Source organism: Oncorhynchus mykiss, chromosome 17, assembly GCF_013265735.2.
Source record: "Oncorhynchus mykiss isolate Arlee chromosome 17, USDA_OmykA_1.1, whole genome shotgun sequence".
Lineage (NCBI taxonomy): Eukaryota > Metazoa > Chordata > Actinopteri > Salmoniformes > Salmonidae > Oncorhynchus > Oncorhynchus mykiss.
In genome coordinates, this window is record NC_048581.1 from 76,659,028 (window position 1) to 76,674,018 (window position 14,991).

General features: G+C 39.9%; 1 protein-coding gene across 2 annotated transcripts; it reads left to right on the forward strand.

Annotated features, from left to right (window-relative positions):
• The first annotated feature begins 4,416 nt into the window (after positions 1 to 4,416).
• Positions 4,417 to 14,181, forward strand: LOC110494602 (serine/threonine-protein phosphatase 4 regulatory subunit 2-B). Of its 2 annotated transcripts, none has more exons than XM_021569815.2 (9): positions 4,417 to 4,573; positions 5,362 to 5,443; positions 5,752 to 5,922; positions 10,531 to 10,624; positions 11,614 to 11,651; positions 11,775 to 11,849; positions 11,949 to 12,110; positions 12,200 to 12,453; positions 12,660 to 14,181. In XM_021569815.2, the coding sequence occupies exons 1-9, from the start codon at positions 4,453 to 4,455 to the stop codon at positions 13,001 to 13,003; spliced, it is 1,341 nt and encodes a 446-aa protein (XP_021425490.1). In that variant the 5' UTR covers positions 4,417 to 4,452; the 3' UTR covers positions 13,004 to 14,181. The 2 variants fall into 2 exon arrangements, with proteins under 2 accessions (XP_021425490.1, XP_021425491.1); XM_021569816.2 differs by having other exon boundaries at positions 11,970 to 12,110.
• The last annotated feature ends 810 nt before the right edge of the window (positions 14,182 to 14,991 follow it).

The following is a 14,991-nucleotide window of genomic DNA, read 5'->3' on the forward strand; positions in this document are numbered from 1 at the left end:
TGCTCAAAACATGTTGGTATCACAGACTCGGACAGGGAGAGGTTGAAAATGTCAGTGAAGACAGAAAATGACTCAAGTGAAAGTCACCCAGTAAAATACTACTTGAGTTGAGTTGAGTTTATTTTTTATTTTTACAGGGACAGTGCACATTAATCAACGTTTCAGTAAAAGTGCCAGGTTTTAGCCAGCCGGCTAATTTTCAACCGCAGTCCCTGGGCAGGTTATTAAAAACAATTACAATATAGACAATAGCAGCATAGAACAAGCAAGACATAGCAACATAGGACAAGCAAGACATAGCATACAGACAGAGCAACATAGGACAAGCAAGACGTAGCATACAGACAGAGCAACATAAAACAAAAAGCAGCAAGACAAAATTCATAAAAGCAACAAAGTGTTTCCACACCTCACAAGCTACAGACAACAGACAACATGGAAAGCGGCAACACACAGCTAGGGACCATGTTCACAAATCTGATTGACCTTTAGCCATGTCTTCAAGCATTTTGTGAAAGTGTGATATGTGGTGCAGTTATGTGTGTCTGATGGCAGTGTATTCCAGACATGGGAAGCTCTCACAGAGAATGGAGATTTACTAAAGGTGCTTTTCCTTAGGGGAACTATACAGTCACCTCTCATGGCAGACCTTGTGGATCTTCATTAATAGTATTTGGTTTTAAATATACTTAAGTATCAAAAGTAAAAGTATAAACCATTTCAAATTCCTTATATTAAGCAAATCAGACGGCACAATTTTATTTACATTTTTATTGACATACAGTCTATGTATGTACACTCAGACATAATTTACAAACAAAGCATTTGTGTTTAGTCAGTCCGCCAGATCAGAGGCAGTAGGGATGATCTCTTGATAAGTGTGTGAATTGGACCATTTTCCTGTCAAAATGTAATGAGTACTTTTGGGTGTCAAGGAAAATGTATGGAATAAAAAGTGTATTATTTTCTTTAGAAATGTAGTGAAGTAAAAACAATTCCTAGAAGCGGAAAATGTCCCAGTTCTTCCATGGCCTGCATCCTCACCAGACATGCCACCCATTGAGCATCGAGCATGTTTGGGATGTTCTGGATCGACGTGTCTAACAGCATGTTCCAGTTCCCGTCAATATCCAGCAACTTCGCACAGCCATTGAAGAGGATTGGAACAACATTCCACAGACCACAATCAACAGCCAGATCAACTCTATGCAAAGGAAATGTCAAGCTGCATGAGGCAAATGGTGGTCACACCAAATACTGACTGGTTTTCTGATCCACACCCCTACCTTTTTTTTATTTAGGTATCTGTGACTAACAGATGCATATCTGTATTTCTAGTCATGTGAAATCCATAGATTAGGGCTTAATCAATTTTTTCAATTGACTTATTTCCTTATATCAGCAGTTCCCAAACTTTTTATAGTTGTCATGCCCTGATCTTTTTCACCTGTTCTTGTGATTGTCTCTAGGTGTCGCTTATTTTCCCCAGTGTATTTATCCCTGTGTTTCCTGTCTCTCTGTGCCAGTTCGTCTTGTATGTTTTCAAGTCAACCAGCGTGCTCTCCCGTGCTCCTGGTTTCTATTCTATTTTTCCAGTCTCCCCAGTTTTGACCCTTTACTGTTTTTCTGGACTCCGTACCCGCCTGCCTGACCCTTCTGCCTGCCCTGACATCGAGCCTGCCTGACACTCTTTACCTCTTGGACTGGTTTTGACCTTTTGCCTGTCCACAACCATTCTCTTGCCTACTCCTTTTGGATTATAATTAAACAACAAAGACTCTAACCATCTGCCTCCTGTGTCTGCATCTGGGTCTTGCCTTGTGCCCTTATAATAGCCCCATACCCCTTCAAACATTCAACCTCCAGCTGCGTACCCCCTCTAGCACCAGCGTCAGTGCACTCTCAAATGTTGTCTTTTGCCGTTGTAAACCTGCCACACACACTATATGATACATTTATTAAACATAAGAATGAATTTGTTTTTCTCACAACCCGGCTTGTGGGAAGTGACAAAGAGCTCTTATAGGACCAGGGCAAAAATAATAATATAATAATAAATAATTTTGCTCTTCATTTAGCCGTCTTACATATACAACCTTATTTGTTCATCAAAAATGGTAAATAACTCACCACAGGTTAATGAGAACGGTCTGCTTGAAAGGATAGACATTTTTTTAAAACATTTATTTAACTAGGCAATTCAGTTAAGAACAAACTTTCAATGACAGCCTAGGAACAGTGGGTTTACCTTGTCAGCTCAGGGATTCAATCTTGCAACCTTCTGGTTATTAGTCCAACGCTCTAACCACGAGGCTACCCTGCCACCCCACGTAACTCTGCAATGTTGGGTTGTACTGGAGAGTCTCAGTCTTACATTTTTGTTCCACACAGTCTGTGCCTGTATTTAGTTTTCATGCTAGTGAGGCCCGAGGTACGTGGTTGCAAAGGGCATCAGTGTCTTAACAGCGCAATTTGCCAAGGCAAGAAACTCTGAGCGCAGCCCTATCCAGAAATCTGGCAGTGGCTTCTGATTAAATTCCATTTTCAGTGAACCGCTTGTTGCTATTTCGATGAGGCTCTCTCGTTCAGATATCGGTAAGTGGACTGGAGGCAGGGCATGAAAGGGATAACGAATTCAGTTGTTTGTGTTGTCCATTTCAGGAAAGTAATTGCCCATCCAGCTCACTCAGGTGCTTCACTATATCACATTTGACATTGTCCGTAAGCTTGAGTTCATTTGCACACAAATCATACAATGATCATAGCCTCAAAATCATAGCCTCAATTTTGTCTGGCATATTGGAGAGTCCCTGTAATCCTAGATTCAGATCAATCGGGTGAGGAAAAAATATCACTCAGATAGGCCAGTTGTGTGTGAAACTTGTCATCGTGCAAGTGGTCAGACAAGGGAAAATGATGGTCAGTAAAGAGAACTTTAAGATTGTCTCTCAATTTACAAAAAAACATGTCAATACTTTGCCCCTTGATAACCAGTGCACTTCTGTATGTTGTAAAAGCGTTACATGGCCATATCATTGCATAATGCAGAAAATACATGAGAGTTCAGGGGCCTTGCTTTAACAAAGTTAACCATTTTCACTGTCGTGTCGAAAACGTCTTTCAAGCTGTCAGGCATTCCCTTGGCAGCAAGAGCCTCTCTGTGGATGCTGCAGTGTATCCAACTGCTTGCACGCGCTTACCACTCCACTCTGTCTGTCTGTCATGGCTTTTGCGCCATCAGTACAGATACCAACATATCTTGACAACCAAAGTCCATTTGATGTCAAAGCTGTCCAGTACTTAAAAAATATCCTCTCATGTTGGCCTGGTTTCCAGTGATTTGCAGAAGAGGATGTCTTCTTTAATTGCCCCCTCATAAACGTAACGGACATATACCAGGAGCTGTGCCAGGCTCGCCACGTCTGACTCATCCAGCTGTAACATATATAATTCACCAACTTTTTGTATGCGAAGCGGTACTTGTTAGAAAACATATCCTGCCATGTCACTGATGCATCGTGGAACAGTGTTGTTTGATGAAGGCATTGTCTGTATAGTTATTTGGGCCTTTCCCCCCAGCGTTGCCCCAGCCATTTCTGCCGCATTAGGAAGAAATTAGTCCTCCACGATAGTATGGGGCTTGCCTGTCCAAGCCACTCGTTAGCTCACCATTTTAGAGCTTTTAGCCCCTTCTTATTAATGGCATCTGCTGCTTTTTATACATGTCTTACTACTCGAAAATCGTCTGTATTCTCGATCAAACTCCCTTGGCTTATTTTTCTAATTGTCATGTTTAATTTCTAAATGTCTGCGCAAGAGTGAAGAGAGAGAGAGAGAGAGAGAGAGAGAGAGAGAGAGAGAGAGAGAGAGAGAGAGAGAGAGAGAGTAACGGTTAATGTGAATGGATGTTAATTATTTGACTAGGCTACCTGTATTTGCCATTGTGGTGTTTCGTTGAACAAAAGATGGTTAAAAACAAAAAAATAATCGGCAGTGAAACGAGGCTACTCAGGAGAGAAAAACTACACCCAAATGTATAGCCAGTTGGAAAATATACATGTACTGTTTCAAAATGTGAAGAAAAATGTAAATCACATTTTTATTTGGCGTAAACCACAGTTTGGGAATACCTGCCTTATATGAACTGTAACTCAGTCAAATCTTTGAAAGTGTTTCATGTTGCGTTTATATTTTTGTTCAGTATCAATCTGGATGGCCAGCCATAATGAATGTTCAATGTACAGATAGATCATGCTTTCAAAACTATTAAGGCCGGCTACTTTTCAGATGAGGATGGTACAGTAGTCTGTTACTCTCGTTGAGTCTCAAGTGTTCTTTTCCCCTCCAGTGTTCCATTGTGCAACTTGTTGAACAGCAGCGTACTCCCTGTACTTTCTGAATCTGATCCGCTTGTCTGCCAACAGGCAGTGACCTCACGAGCGCCATATTAAAATGCTTCTTCTTCCCTACTTTTTTTGTGTTGAGAACGTAGCCACCATCAGTCTGCCTCTTGGTTTCAAGAGATTGACAGAGAACATGATGGAAATAAACTCACTCCAAGAGGCACTCAAAGGTTATTTTGGTTCTTATGAATAGCGTAATACTTCGATTGAGAGGCAGACGTGTTGTTTACTTGATTCCACAGTGGTTAGCTAGTTATATCGCCAGGTGTTGAATGTAGCTAGCTAGCTATAAGCTAATGTTAGCAAGTCAGCTAGCTAATGCTAAAATTCGGAAGAAGAAGCAACGTTGCTTAGCTAGTAGCGTTCAATTCTCAAACCTCCAGAAAAGCTATCAAGCGAGCTACGTTATGTAATTGTTTCCTATGTGTATTTCTGGATTCAACAATGTAGCTAGCTAGTTAACCATGATGGTGTTGACAACTCCATCGCCACATAGCTAACGTTAGCTAGCTTGACACCCAGCTAGCTAAGCTAATGAACTGATTAACTACCGGTAGTTAGCTGGCTAGTTACGTTAGCTATCTAGATAATACATTGGCATTAAGTTAAGCCTAACTAGCTAGCTAATTGTTATGTAAATGGTACCCTAGCTAGTGTTAGTTAGGTGGCTAGTGAGCTAATGTTGTGTTCACTTGTAGCTGTTCAATTGCCACAACTAGCTGTAAAGGGAAGCCTTTTATGCGAACACTCAATTAAATTCGCAGTTGGTGTCATTAACTTGATTATCCCCATTTGGCAGGTGCTTGTCTGAAGCTGGCTAGCTAGCTAGTTGAATGGCTAAAACACACTGACAGTGTTGTAGCCACAAATCCCCATTCATTAGATAGTAATAAGCAAGCGAATCATTCAGTTTCCTTATCTGTTGTGCTCACTGATTTGATATCACTGTTCTCTGCAGACTTTGACAAGAAAGGGACGCAAGAAGTGGCTCCCCTGCTAGATCAGTTTCTGTGTCATGTTGCCAAGACTGGAGAAACCATGTAAGTAATGTTCCTATTGACAAGCTTGGAGCTACAGATTTCATGCATATGAGAGGATGAGGCATGTTCAGTGGGAAAACTTGAACACCACTGGTTCAAATTATGGAATATGCCAAGGCCATGCCAAGTCTTTCCTGCATGTGGTGTATAACTAAATTACAAATTTTACATGTTGCTAGCTAAGTTATTATAATCTTGAAATGCAAAAACATGTGTATGCATCATATTCTCACATTTTGCTTTATTTAACAAGTTAAATCATAGGAATGTGGATTATTCCTTTTAAGAAATGTGTACTCTTTCTCCAGGGTCCAGTGGTCCCAGTTTAAAAGCTATTTCCTCTTCAAACTGGAGAAGGTGATGGATGACTTCATAGCCTCAGCACCCGATCAAAGGGGGGTAGCCAATCCCAATGTGGAGTCCATTCCATTTGAGGACATGAAGGAGAGGATACTGAAGATTGTGAATGGATACAATGGGTAGGTACCAGCAAAACCTTTAGGCAACTGTTTTCCTACAGTCATGTGATGCCATCTGGAGTTCACTATTGCTGATTTTGTGGTGGTTATACAATGGCGCCATCTACTGGATAGGCATTTCTAGATGTCACATGTACTGTAGCAGGGCTTGACATTCACTTTTTTAGCCACTTGTCCCTCAGCCTAGTAGGACTGTTCAATTTTTTTTTACTTCTCAAAAAAAACACGTCAGTAACACAATTTTTACATAATTGTACGATGCAAGGAACCAATTTACAAAATAAAATGCATTACTATCTTTACCATAGAGAATCAGACAAAAAATGTGACCACACACAATTGGCTTCTTTGAATATTCAATCAAGACGGTCTCAAAATTCTCCTTTAGTTCTCTGCTGGAGGATGGTAGCCTGGTACCCTATAAAATGTTGCAACATTACAATTACTACCAAATCTTTTTTTATGTCTTTATAAAATAATTCCCTACAGGGCTTTAAACAGGTTAAAAACTGACTCTGAGACGGTTCTTGGCCGACAGATCCTAAATGCATTCAAACACTGCACATTAAACATGTAAAAAGGAAATGAGGCTGATTCAACAGATCAGACTATTTAGCTTAAAACTGTAATATTTATTTATTCATATCATAAGCTCAACAGTGCACACATGGCTGTAGGCTATGCGCAAATGCAATTAGAGGAAAACACCTCTCAAAAGCTCACCGCACGCGCAAGTGGACTGAGATGAAAGTATCCATTAGAAATAGGGATGTGCGATATATCAGAAACCATATCGGAATCAGACGATATTAGCTAAAAATGCCAACATCAGCATCGGCCCGATGTCGGTCTAGTTCAACACCGATGTGCAAAACCGATGTCAAAGCTGACGTGCATGCCTATATAATGTGGGTAGATGACGTAATGATGCCACAAAAATACAGCGCTACACAGAATAAAATCAGAAAAATACTAAGCGCACACTTCCAACAACTAAACAAGTTTAAGACGAGCAGTCATTTGAATGAGTAAGAACATTTCAGCGAGACAACTCAAAGGCAAAATCCATTAACGCCAAGATAATGGAATTCATTGCCCTTGACAATCAACCGTTCTCTGTTGTGGATGATGTTAGCTTTCACCGACTGGTCGAGCACCTTGAGCCCCGGTACACACCACCAGGTAGGTGCTATTTTTCAGATGTTGCCCTACCGGAGTTACAGTGTTGTTGAAACGCACATCCATGAGCTACTTGCAATGTGCGTCACTGCTATTAGCTTCACGACTGACATTTGTACCCGCGATGTCCGGCCCATGAGCATGCTGAGTCTGACAGCACAGTTGGTCGACAGCCCTATTGCATGCTCAAGAATGTGCCGGTTCTCATACCGCTGCTGCCATTTCAATGTTATTTGAGAACATGAACACACTCTGACTTGAGAAATAAGCTCATCAACTGCGTCTGCTGCAGACATTTTACCCTCTGTCATGGCATAGAACACCTGCTCAACAAAACTGCCGACAGACCGTGGGTTTAAAACTTGCAAAAGTACTCAAGGCTGTGAACAAGCGATTCGGTGGCATTCTCTCTGAGCCTCTTTACTGTGTTGCCACGATGCTAGGTACAAGGACCGCTACTTTGATGCAGACAAGAAACAGGGTTTATGTGAAATGTTAGCCACAGCTGGACAAGATGGAAACGGTGACAGTGCGCATCGCAGAAGAGGCCACAGAGCTGAAACTTCACTGCTTGACATGTATGATGAAATCCTGGTTGAGACTGAAAAAATTAACAATGAAACAGCAAGTGAGTGAAAAAAGGTTTGTGATTATGTCAAATCAAATCAAACTTTATTTGTCACATGCGCCGAATACAACCTGATCGTGAAATGCTTACTTACAAGCCCTTTACCAACAGTGCAGTTTTACTGGTAATGGGGACATACGTAAATGCCAACAAAATAACTTTGTGTGTTTCAACTATTTAACTGTACTAGTCCACAAATATGTTAAATATCGTTTTTTTTTGGCAAGGAAAATATTGGATATTGGTCAAAAATGTAATCTGTGCATCCCTAATTAGAAATTAAGAGGGGAAATCTAAAGATGCATCAACTAGCATAGGTTACTAATTTGACTAGGATTATGCCTTTGGCTGCTGGACAATAAAATTAAGTTTATTTGAAAACCAGTAGAACATGAGAAAATTCCTGGTTTCAATTGCATATTAAGTATTTGTAAAATAATTGCCTCAGCATTTCTATGGTAGCTTTTTTGGCTAGGCTACTTTGAAACAAGGTAAAGCATGCTTCATAAAATTACCTAAAATATCCAGGTTATAAGCAGTTAAGTTTGTTTAAATAGTTTCTAAATGCTCACCACCTCCGCTCAGATTTAAGGTGGGTGATGAGCGATGCGCAACAAGCACTGTCCTTCACTCTGGTCTTGTGACCATTTGATCTGAACGAACCGTGCTTCAAGTATGTCGACAGAATCAAGCCTTTAGACGTTAATGTTAATTATCCTTCAATTTATTTGTCAAACATGACTGGCCACTTAGCCTATATTTATGTAATTAAAAGTCTCATTGAAGTTTGGCAATATTTTCTGGACTTTTTCCACATTTTGTTGCTACAGCCTGAAAATGGATTAAATTGAGATATTGTCATTGGCCTACACACACTACCCCATAATGTCTAAGTGGAATTGTTTTTCTAAACCATTTTATTGAAAATGAACAGCTGAAATGTCTTGAGTCTAAGTATTCAACCCCTTTAAGTTCAGGAGTAAAAATGTGTTTAATAAGTAACATAAGTTGCATGGACTCAATCGGTGTGCAATAATAGTGGTTAACATGATTTTTTTAATGACTACCTCATCTCTGTACCCCACACATACAATTATCTCTAAGGCCCCTCAGTCGAGCAGTGAATTCCAAACACCGATTCAACCACAAAGACCAGAGAGGTTTTCCAATGCCTCGCAAAGAATGGCACCTATTGGGGGGGGGGGGGTGTAAATAAATAAGCAGACATTGAATAGCCTTTGAGCATGGTGAAGTTATTACTTACACTTTGGATGGTGTATAAAAATCCTTCCTAACTCAGTTGCTGTAGAGGAAGGAAATCGCTCAGGGATTTCACAATGAGGCCAATGGTGAACAGTTAGAGTTTAATGCCTGTGACAGGAGAGAACCGAGGATGAATCAACAACGTTGTAGTAACTCCACAATACTAACCTAAATGACATTGAAAAGGAGCCGTTACAGAATACAAATATTCCAAAACGTGCATCCTTTTTGCAACAAAGCATTAAAGTTCAACTGCAAAAAATGTTACAAAGAAATTAACTTTAAGTCCTGAATACATAGCAGTATGTTTGGGGAAAATACAACACATCACTGAGTACCACTCTTCATATTTTCAAGCATGGTGGTGGCTGCATCATGTTTTGGGTATGCTTGTCTTCGACAAGGACCAGGAGTATTTTAGGATAAAAAGAAACTGAATAGAGTTAAGCACAGCCAAAATCCTAGAGAAACCTGGTTCAGTCTGCTTTCTAACAAACACAGGGAGACCAATTCACCTTTCAGCAGGATTATAACTTAAAACACAAGGACAAATATACACTGGAGTTGCTTACCAAGATAACATTGACTGTTCCTGAGTGGTGTAGTTAGTTTTGGCTTAAATCTAAAGCAAGACTTTCCAGAGCTTGACACATATTTAAATGAATGTGAAACTATTGTACCATACAGGTGTGTAAAACTCTTAGACTTACATGTATTGACTCCGTGGTGTGAATACTTGTGTAAATTAGATATTTATTTTTCATTTTCAATCATTTAGCAAACATTTCTAAAAACATGTTTTCACTGTCGTTATGGGGTATTCTGTGTAGATGGGTGAGAAATCCATTTTGAATTCAGGCAATAACACAACAAAATGTGGAATAAGTCAAGTGGTATGAATACTTTCTGAAGGCACTATCTAATATTATCACTTTTTTTTTCTTTAGCTAGGCCTCTTTTCTTCAGCTAGTCTGTTTTTCACTTTAGTTTTTACAGCTTTTTTTTTTATTTTACATACATGGTACTTTTATACACAGCATTCATATAAATATATATATTTTTTATACACATGACATTTAATTTAATAAATAGTACTGACATCTCCGGTATACATTATATGTAGGGTTTTCCAGTAATGACCATTACCGATCATGAGCTCTCTTATCACCCCTGAGCTACTCACAGCCCATCTCACCCATCACCCTCTTTTGATTTCCATGTGCCATATAATTTTCAACTGTGCTGTGATGTCTTACATGAATTTGAAACATTTCTAATTGCATAGTATCCACAGAGATAAAGATGAAATCCTTTCCTACGAGTATTATTATATTGTTGATTGACTATGGCTTTCCAAATCACCCAACACTGCTGTTTGTAGTGTTCATTTTAAATCAATGTTGCTTTTTCAGCCACTCTTGAACCTGTGACCAGAAACAAGCTACATGGGGGCAATACCAGAATAAATTATCTAATTATTCTCTCTTCGCAGCAAAATCGGGTTTGTTTTAATCAACTCCTTACCATCATTCCCTCAGAATTCCATTTACGATCCAGCGTTTGTGTGAGCTGCTTACAGAACCCAAGAGGAATTACACAGGAACAGAGAAATTCCTCAGAGGTGTTGAGAAGGTGAGTTCAGTGCCACATTAGATAGGATTTTTATAGTGTGTGTGTATATATATATTTTTTTATTTATATATATATATTTTATATCTCATGTATGTGTGTGTGTGTATATTCATATATATATATATATATATATGAATATACACACACACACATACATGAGATATATATTTTATATCTCATGTATGTGTGTGTGTATATATATATATATATATATATATATATATATATATATATATATATATATGAATATGAGAGGGAGATATACACACATATATCTATCATTAACAGTACCAGTCAAAAGTTACACATTCAAGGGTTTTTATTTATTTTGACTATTTCCTACATTGTAATATAATAGTGACATCATAAACTATGAAATAACACAATAATAATCATGTAGTAACCAAAAAAGTGTTAAACAAATTCAAATATATTTTAGATTCTTCAAAGTAGCCACCCTTTGCCTTGACAGCTTTGCACACTCTTGGCATTCTCTCAACCAGCTTCATGAGGTAGTCACCTGAAATGCATTTCAATTAACAGGCGTGCCTTGTTAAAGTTAATTTGTGGAATTTCTTTCCTTCTTAATGCGTTTGAGCCAGTCAGTTGTGTTGTGACAAGGTAGGGGTGGTATACAGAAGATAGACCTATTTGTTAAGACCAAGTCCATATTATGACAGTCCATTACTTTAAGACATGAAGGTCAGTCAATGCAGAACATGTCAAGAACTTTGAAAGTTCAAGTGCAGTCGCAAAAACCATCAAGGATCTGAAATATAAAAACACTTTTGGTTACTACATGATTCCATGTGTTATTTCATATTTTTGATGCATTCACTATTATTCTACAATATAGTAAAAATAAAGAAAAACCCTTGAATGAGTAGGTGTGTCCAAACTTTTGACTGGCTGTGTGTGTGTATATATATATCTCAATAAAATAGTATTTATATATTGCAGTGTTTGTAATAGGGTTTTTCTTCTCCCAGAATGTGATGGTGGTCAGCTGTGTGCATCCTACCTCAGAGTAAGGGTTGTCTTTTCCTTATTGTTATACATTATAGCAATGAAACATTTTTACAGAGGTGTGTTTTATTAAGTTTATATGATGTTCGGAATTGTCATTGTGATGTTTCTCTCTGTCATGAAGGAAAAACGGATGCAGTGGTGTGAATAGAATTAATGGTGTTATGTTGCCTGGAAACTCATCTGCTTTTACAGAGAGGTAAAGCGCATAGGACAGGTTCTCATTCTCCCATCCTAGTTTCACATCAGTGATAATTGCCTAAAGGTAAATGCAGAAAGTAAACCTCACTTTTCTTAGTCTCTTATTATTTTCTTGCAGGAAAGTTAATGGCCCAGGGACCCCCAGGCCGCTGAACAGACCAAAACTCTCTCTAGTCAGCTCACTAGCGACAAACGGTCTACCGGACAGTACAGAAAACAAAGATCCTACCACAGAGCAGGGACATGACACACATTCCAGGTACTTCAGTTGCTACCCAAAAGACCATGTGATACTCACTTCCTACCGTTCTTTTATGAATTTAATGCGTGTTGAATCTTCTTTCTCAGTGAGGTGTCAGCATCGGATACGCTAGGGAGCTCTGTGAAGAACAAGCACTATGACGATCAGGAGGTTATGGAGGCAGAGCAGCACGAGGTGAAGAGGCTCAAGTTCAACAAAGATAAAGAGGAGGAGCAGAAGGTGGACACCCTCAGCTCCTGCCATGCTGACAGCTTGTCGGAAGAGACAGAGTCCATGGTCCAGGAGAAGGAGGAGGAGGACAGTGAGGCTGCCAGTACTGCTGGGACTTGTGAAGACCAAGGTAGGACTAAATGTTCACCTTTTTCCATCATGCCGGTATACATCGCTGGTGAAATCCTTTGTGGATATTAGTAAGTGTATGAGCAGAACCAGGAGTTGCCTGAATTCTGAGGTGTTCATTGCAAGTTCAGCTTATCTGTGTGCCAGATCTATGAGAACCCAGTTAACATTGCTTACTCTGTTTTTGTTTCCTTGCCTGTCCCACAGAGCCATCGAGCACACAGTCGGAGCCATCAGCAGGGCCCGGGGCGGATAAGCAGGCAGAGGGGGAGGTACCTTGTGACTCCCAAGAGGAAGGTAATGACATGGACCAGTCAGAACAGCAGGCCACTGCTGGCGTCCTGAAGAACCCTGAGGCCCGGGACAGCGATGAGGGCAGTGACCCAGTCAGCAGCAGTAGCGCCAGCAGCTGTAACAGTGCGGAGAATGAATCCAGGGAAGAGGCAGCCCCTGCTCCCTCCAGCAGTACTCCTGAGCCAGCTGCAGAGGGTGCCATGGAGAGTGGCAGCCAGGACACTGGGACCAGTGAAGAGCCCATGGAGCAGGACTAACAGCTCCTCAGGATCGATCTATTGACCATTAAGAACATCTGTCCTCAAGTCTAGCTTGAGTGTCACCGGTGAAGGGGCTACTCCATCCTGGTCCCCTAGATACTTTACGCCTTGTCTACATTTTGGCTACTCCTCAAAATGACCACCTGTCATTGATGTGGACATCCACATTTTTATTTTCAATTGAAGATTTTTTAACTGGATTATTTTCTTCCCCTACACTCTATTTAAGAGTTTCCTTTTAAGGCTTGTGGTCTCCAGAGGTCTTTGTTTCAGCCTTGGTCAGTCTTTTGGGTTGCATATGATGTTTGTTCAAGCTGTGCTGATTGGACGGTGTGTTCACCTGGGTATTGTTTTCTCATCAGATTGAGCATTTGACAGGTAAAGCAGGCCCAGTTTTGTTCCTGTAGCCAGTTGTTTTTCTCTGTGGATTATCACCCCTGCCAAACCACCAGAGTCAGGACCGAGCTAACCCTGCTAACTAACCTCTTCATTATTTATGCCGTTAGTTACTTACTCCAGAGATGAGCTAGCTAGCATTTCTGTTTTGACTGAAGCTCGAGCCTCAGCATCCAGCCCATACCACTGTTTTTACTCATGTGCCGCCATCTTGGCTGTTGAGGAAAAAGTATCTTTCTATGTTATTTAAAAAAATCTATTTTCCTCGTGAGATGGAGTATTGTATTAGATTTTCCATGTGAGACCATATTCTCCTTTTTAAAATGCGTCTTGTCTTTGCTATGATGCACTACCGATCCAACTCGAAGAGTAATGTAACATGCTACTTTTACCTTCAGATATAAGATTATATCATTTTGGGGGCACCATAATTTATATAAACATTTCAACTCAACTACTTATTTTGTAAAATGTTATTTTGTGGCAGCCAGTTTAGTTTCCAAAACCAGCTGTAAGTACAAGATGACTTCCAATTTGGATTGTGATGTCACCAAGTTGTTTGACTGACAGATATCCAGAGCAGTTACTGGTTTCTTTCTATAGCTGTACTTTTGATATTTAGAATTTTAAATTTCTGTAAAGTAGACTTTTGTAGATTGTAATACAGTATGTGTTCACTTCCTTTGTGAAACCATATAATTGTATAATTTCTGTGTATACTCTGAATGATTTTGCTTTCAATGCAGTATTCAGATAAAGCAATAAATGTTCACATTTTTGTGTGGTCATGCTTTCTTACCCGTGAAGCATATCGTTTAGTCCACTGAGCTGCTTTAAAAGCTGCATGTTAACCCGACTGGTATCAGATGACCTATGTCACAACCTCAACACCTCTGCAGAATTGTTTTAAATACATGTGTTGAAAACAATGTGAATTTATGGCCATTTAGCCAATAAATGCTCAGTTCAAGACTATTCCTCGGTCACATTTTGTATTTGAACAGGTTGTACAATGTGTCCCTTGCCTGAGGTCTTAAGAGCTGAAGACTAATGTCTAGGCTTTGGCTCAAAGGGCCATAATGCAGTCATGCAGACAACCTGATCGGTTACTTATGGATTCTTGAAATCCTCAAACTGCAGTCAGTTTAAGACCAAACAGAAGATGTATGAGAATTGTTAGGTTATACACAGTGTATAACTATTTTAACACCTATATTAGAACACCTTCCTAATACAGAGTTGCACCACCTTTTGCTCTCAGAACAGCCTCAATTTGTCGGGGCAGGAACTCTACAGGGTGTCAAGCGTTCCACAGGGATGCTAGCCCGTGTTGGCCCCAATGCTTCCCACAGTTGTGTCAATTTGGCTGGATGTCGTTTGTGTGGTGGACCATTCTTGATACACACGGGAAACTGTTGAGCATGAAAAATCCAGCAGGGTTGCAGTTCTTGACACACAGACTGGTGTGCATGGCAAGGTGTGCATGGCAAGGTGTGCATGGCACGTACATTGCATTCGGAAAGTATTCAGACCCTTTTCCACATGTTACATTACAGCATTATTCTAAAATGGATTACATTGTTTTTCCC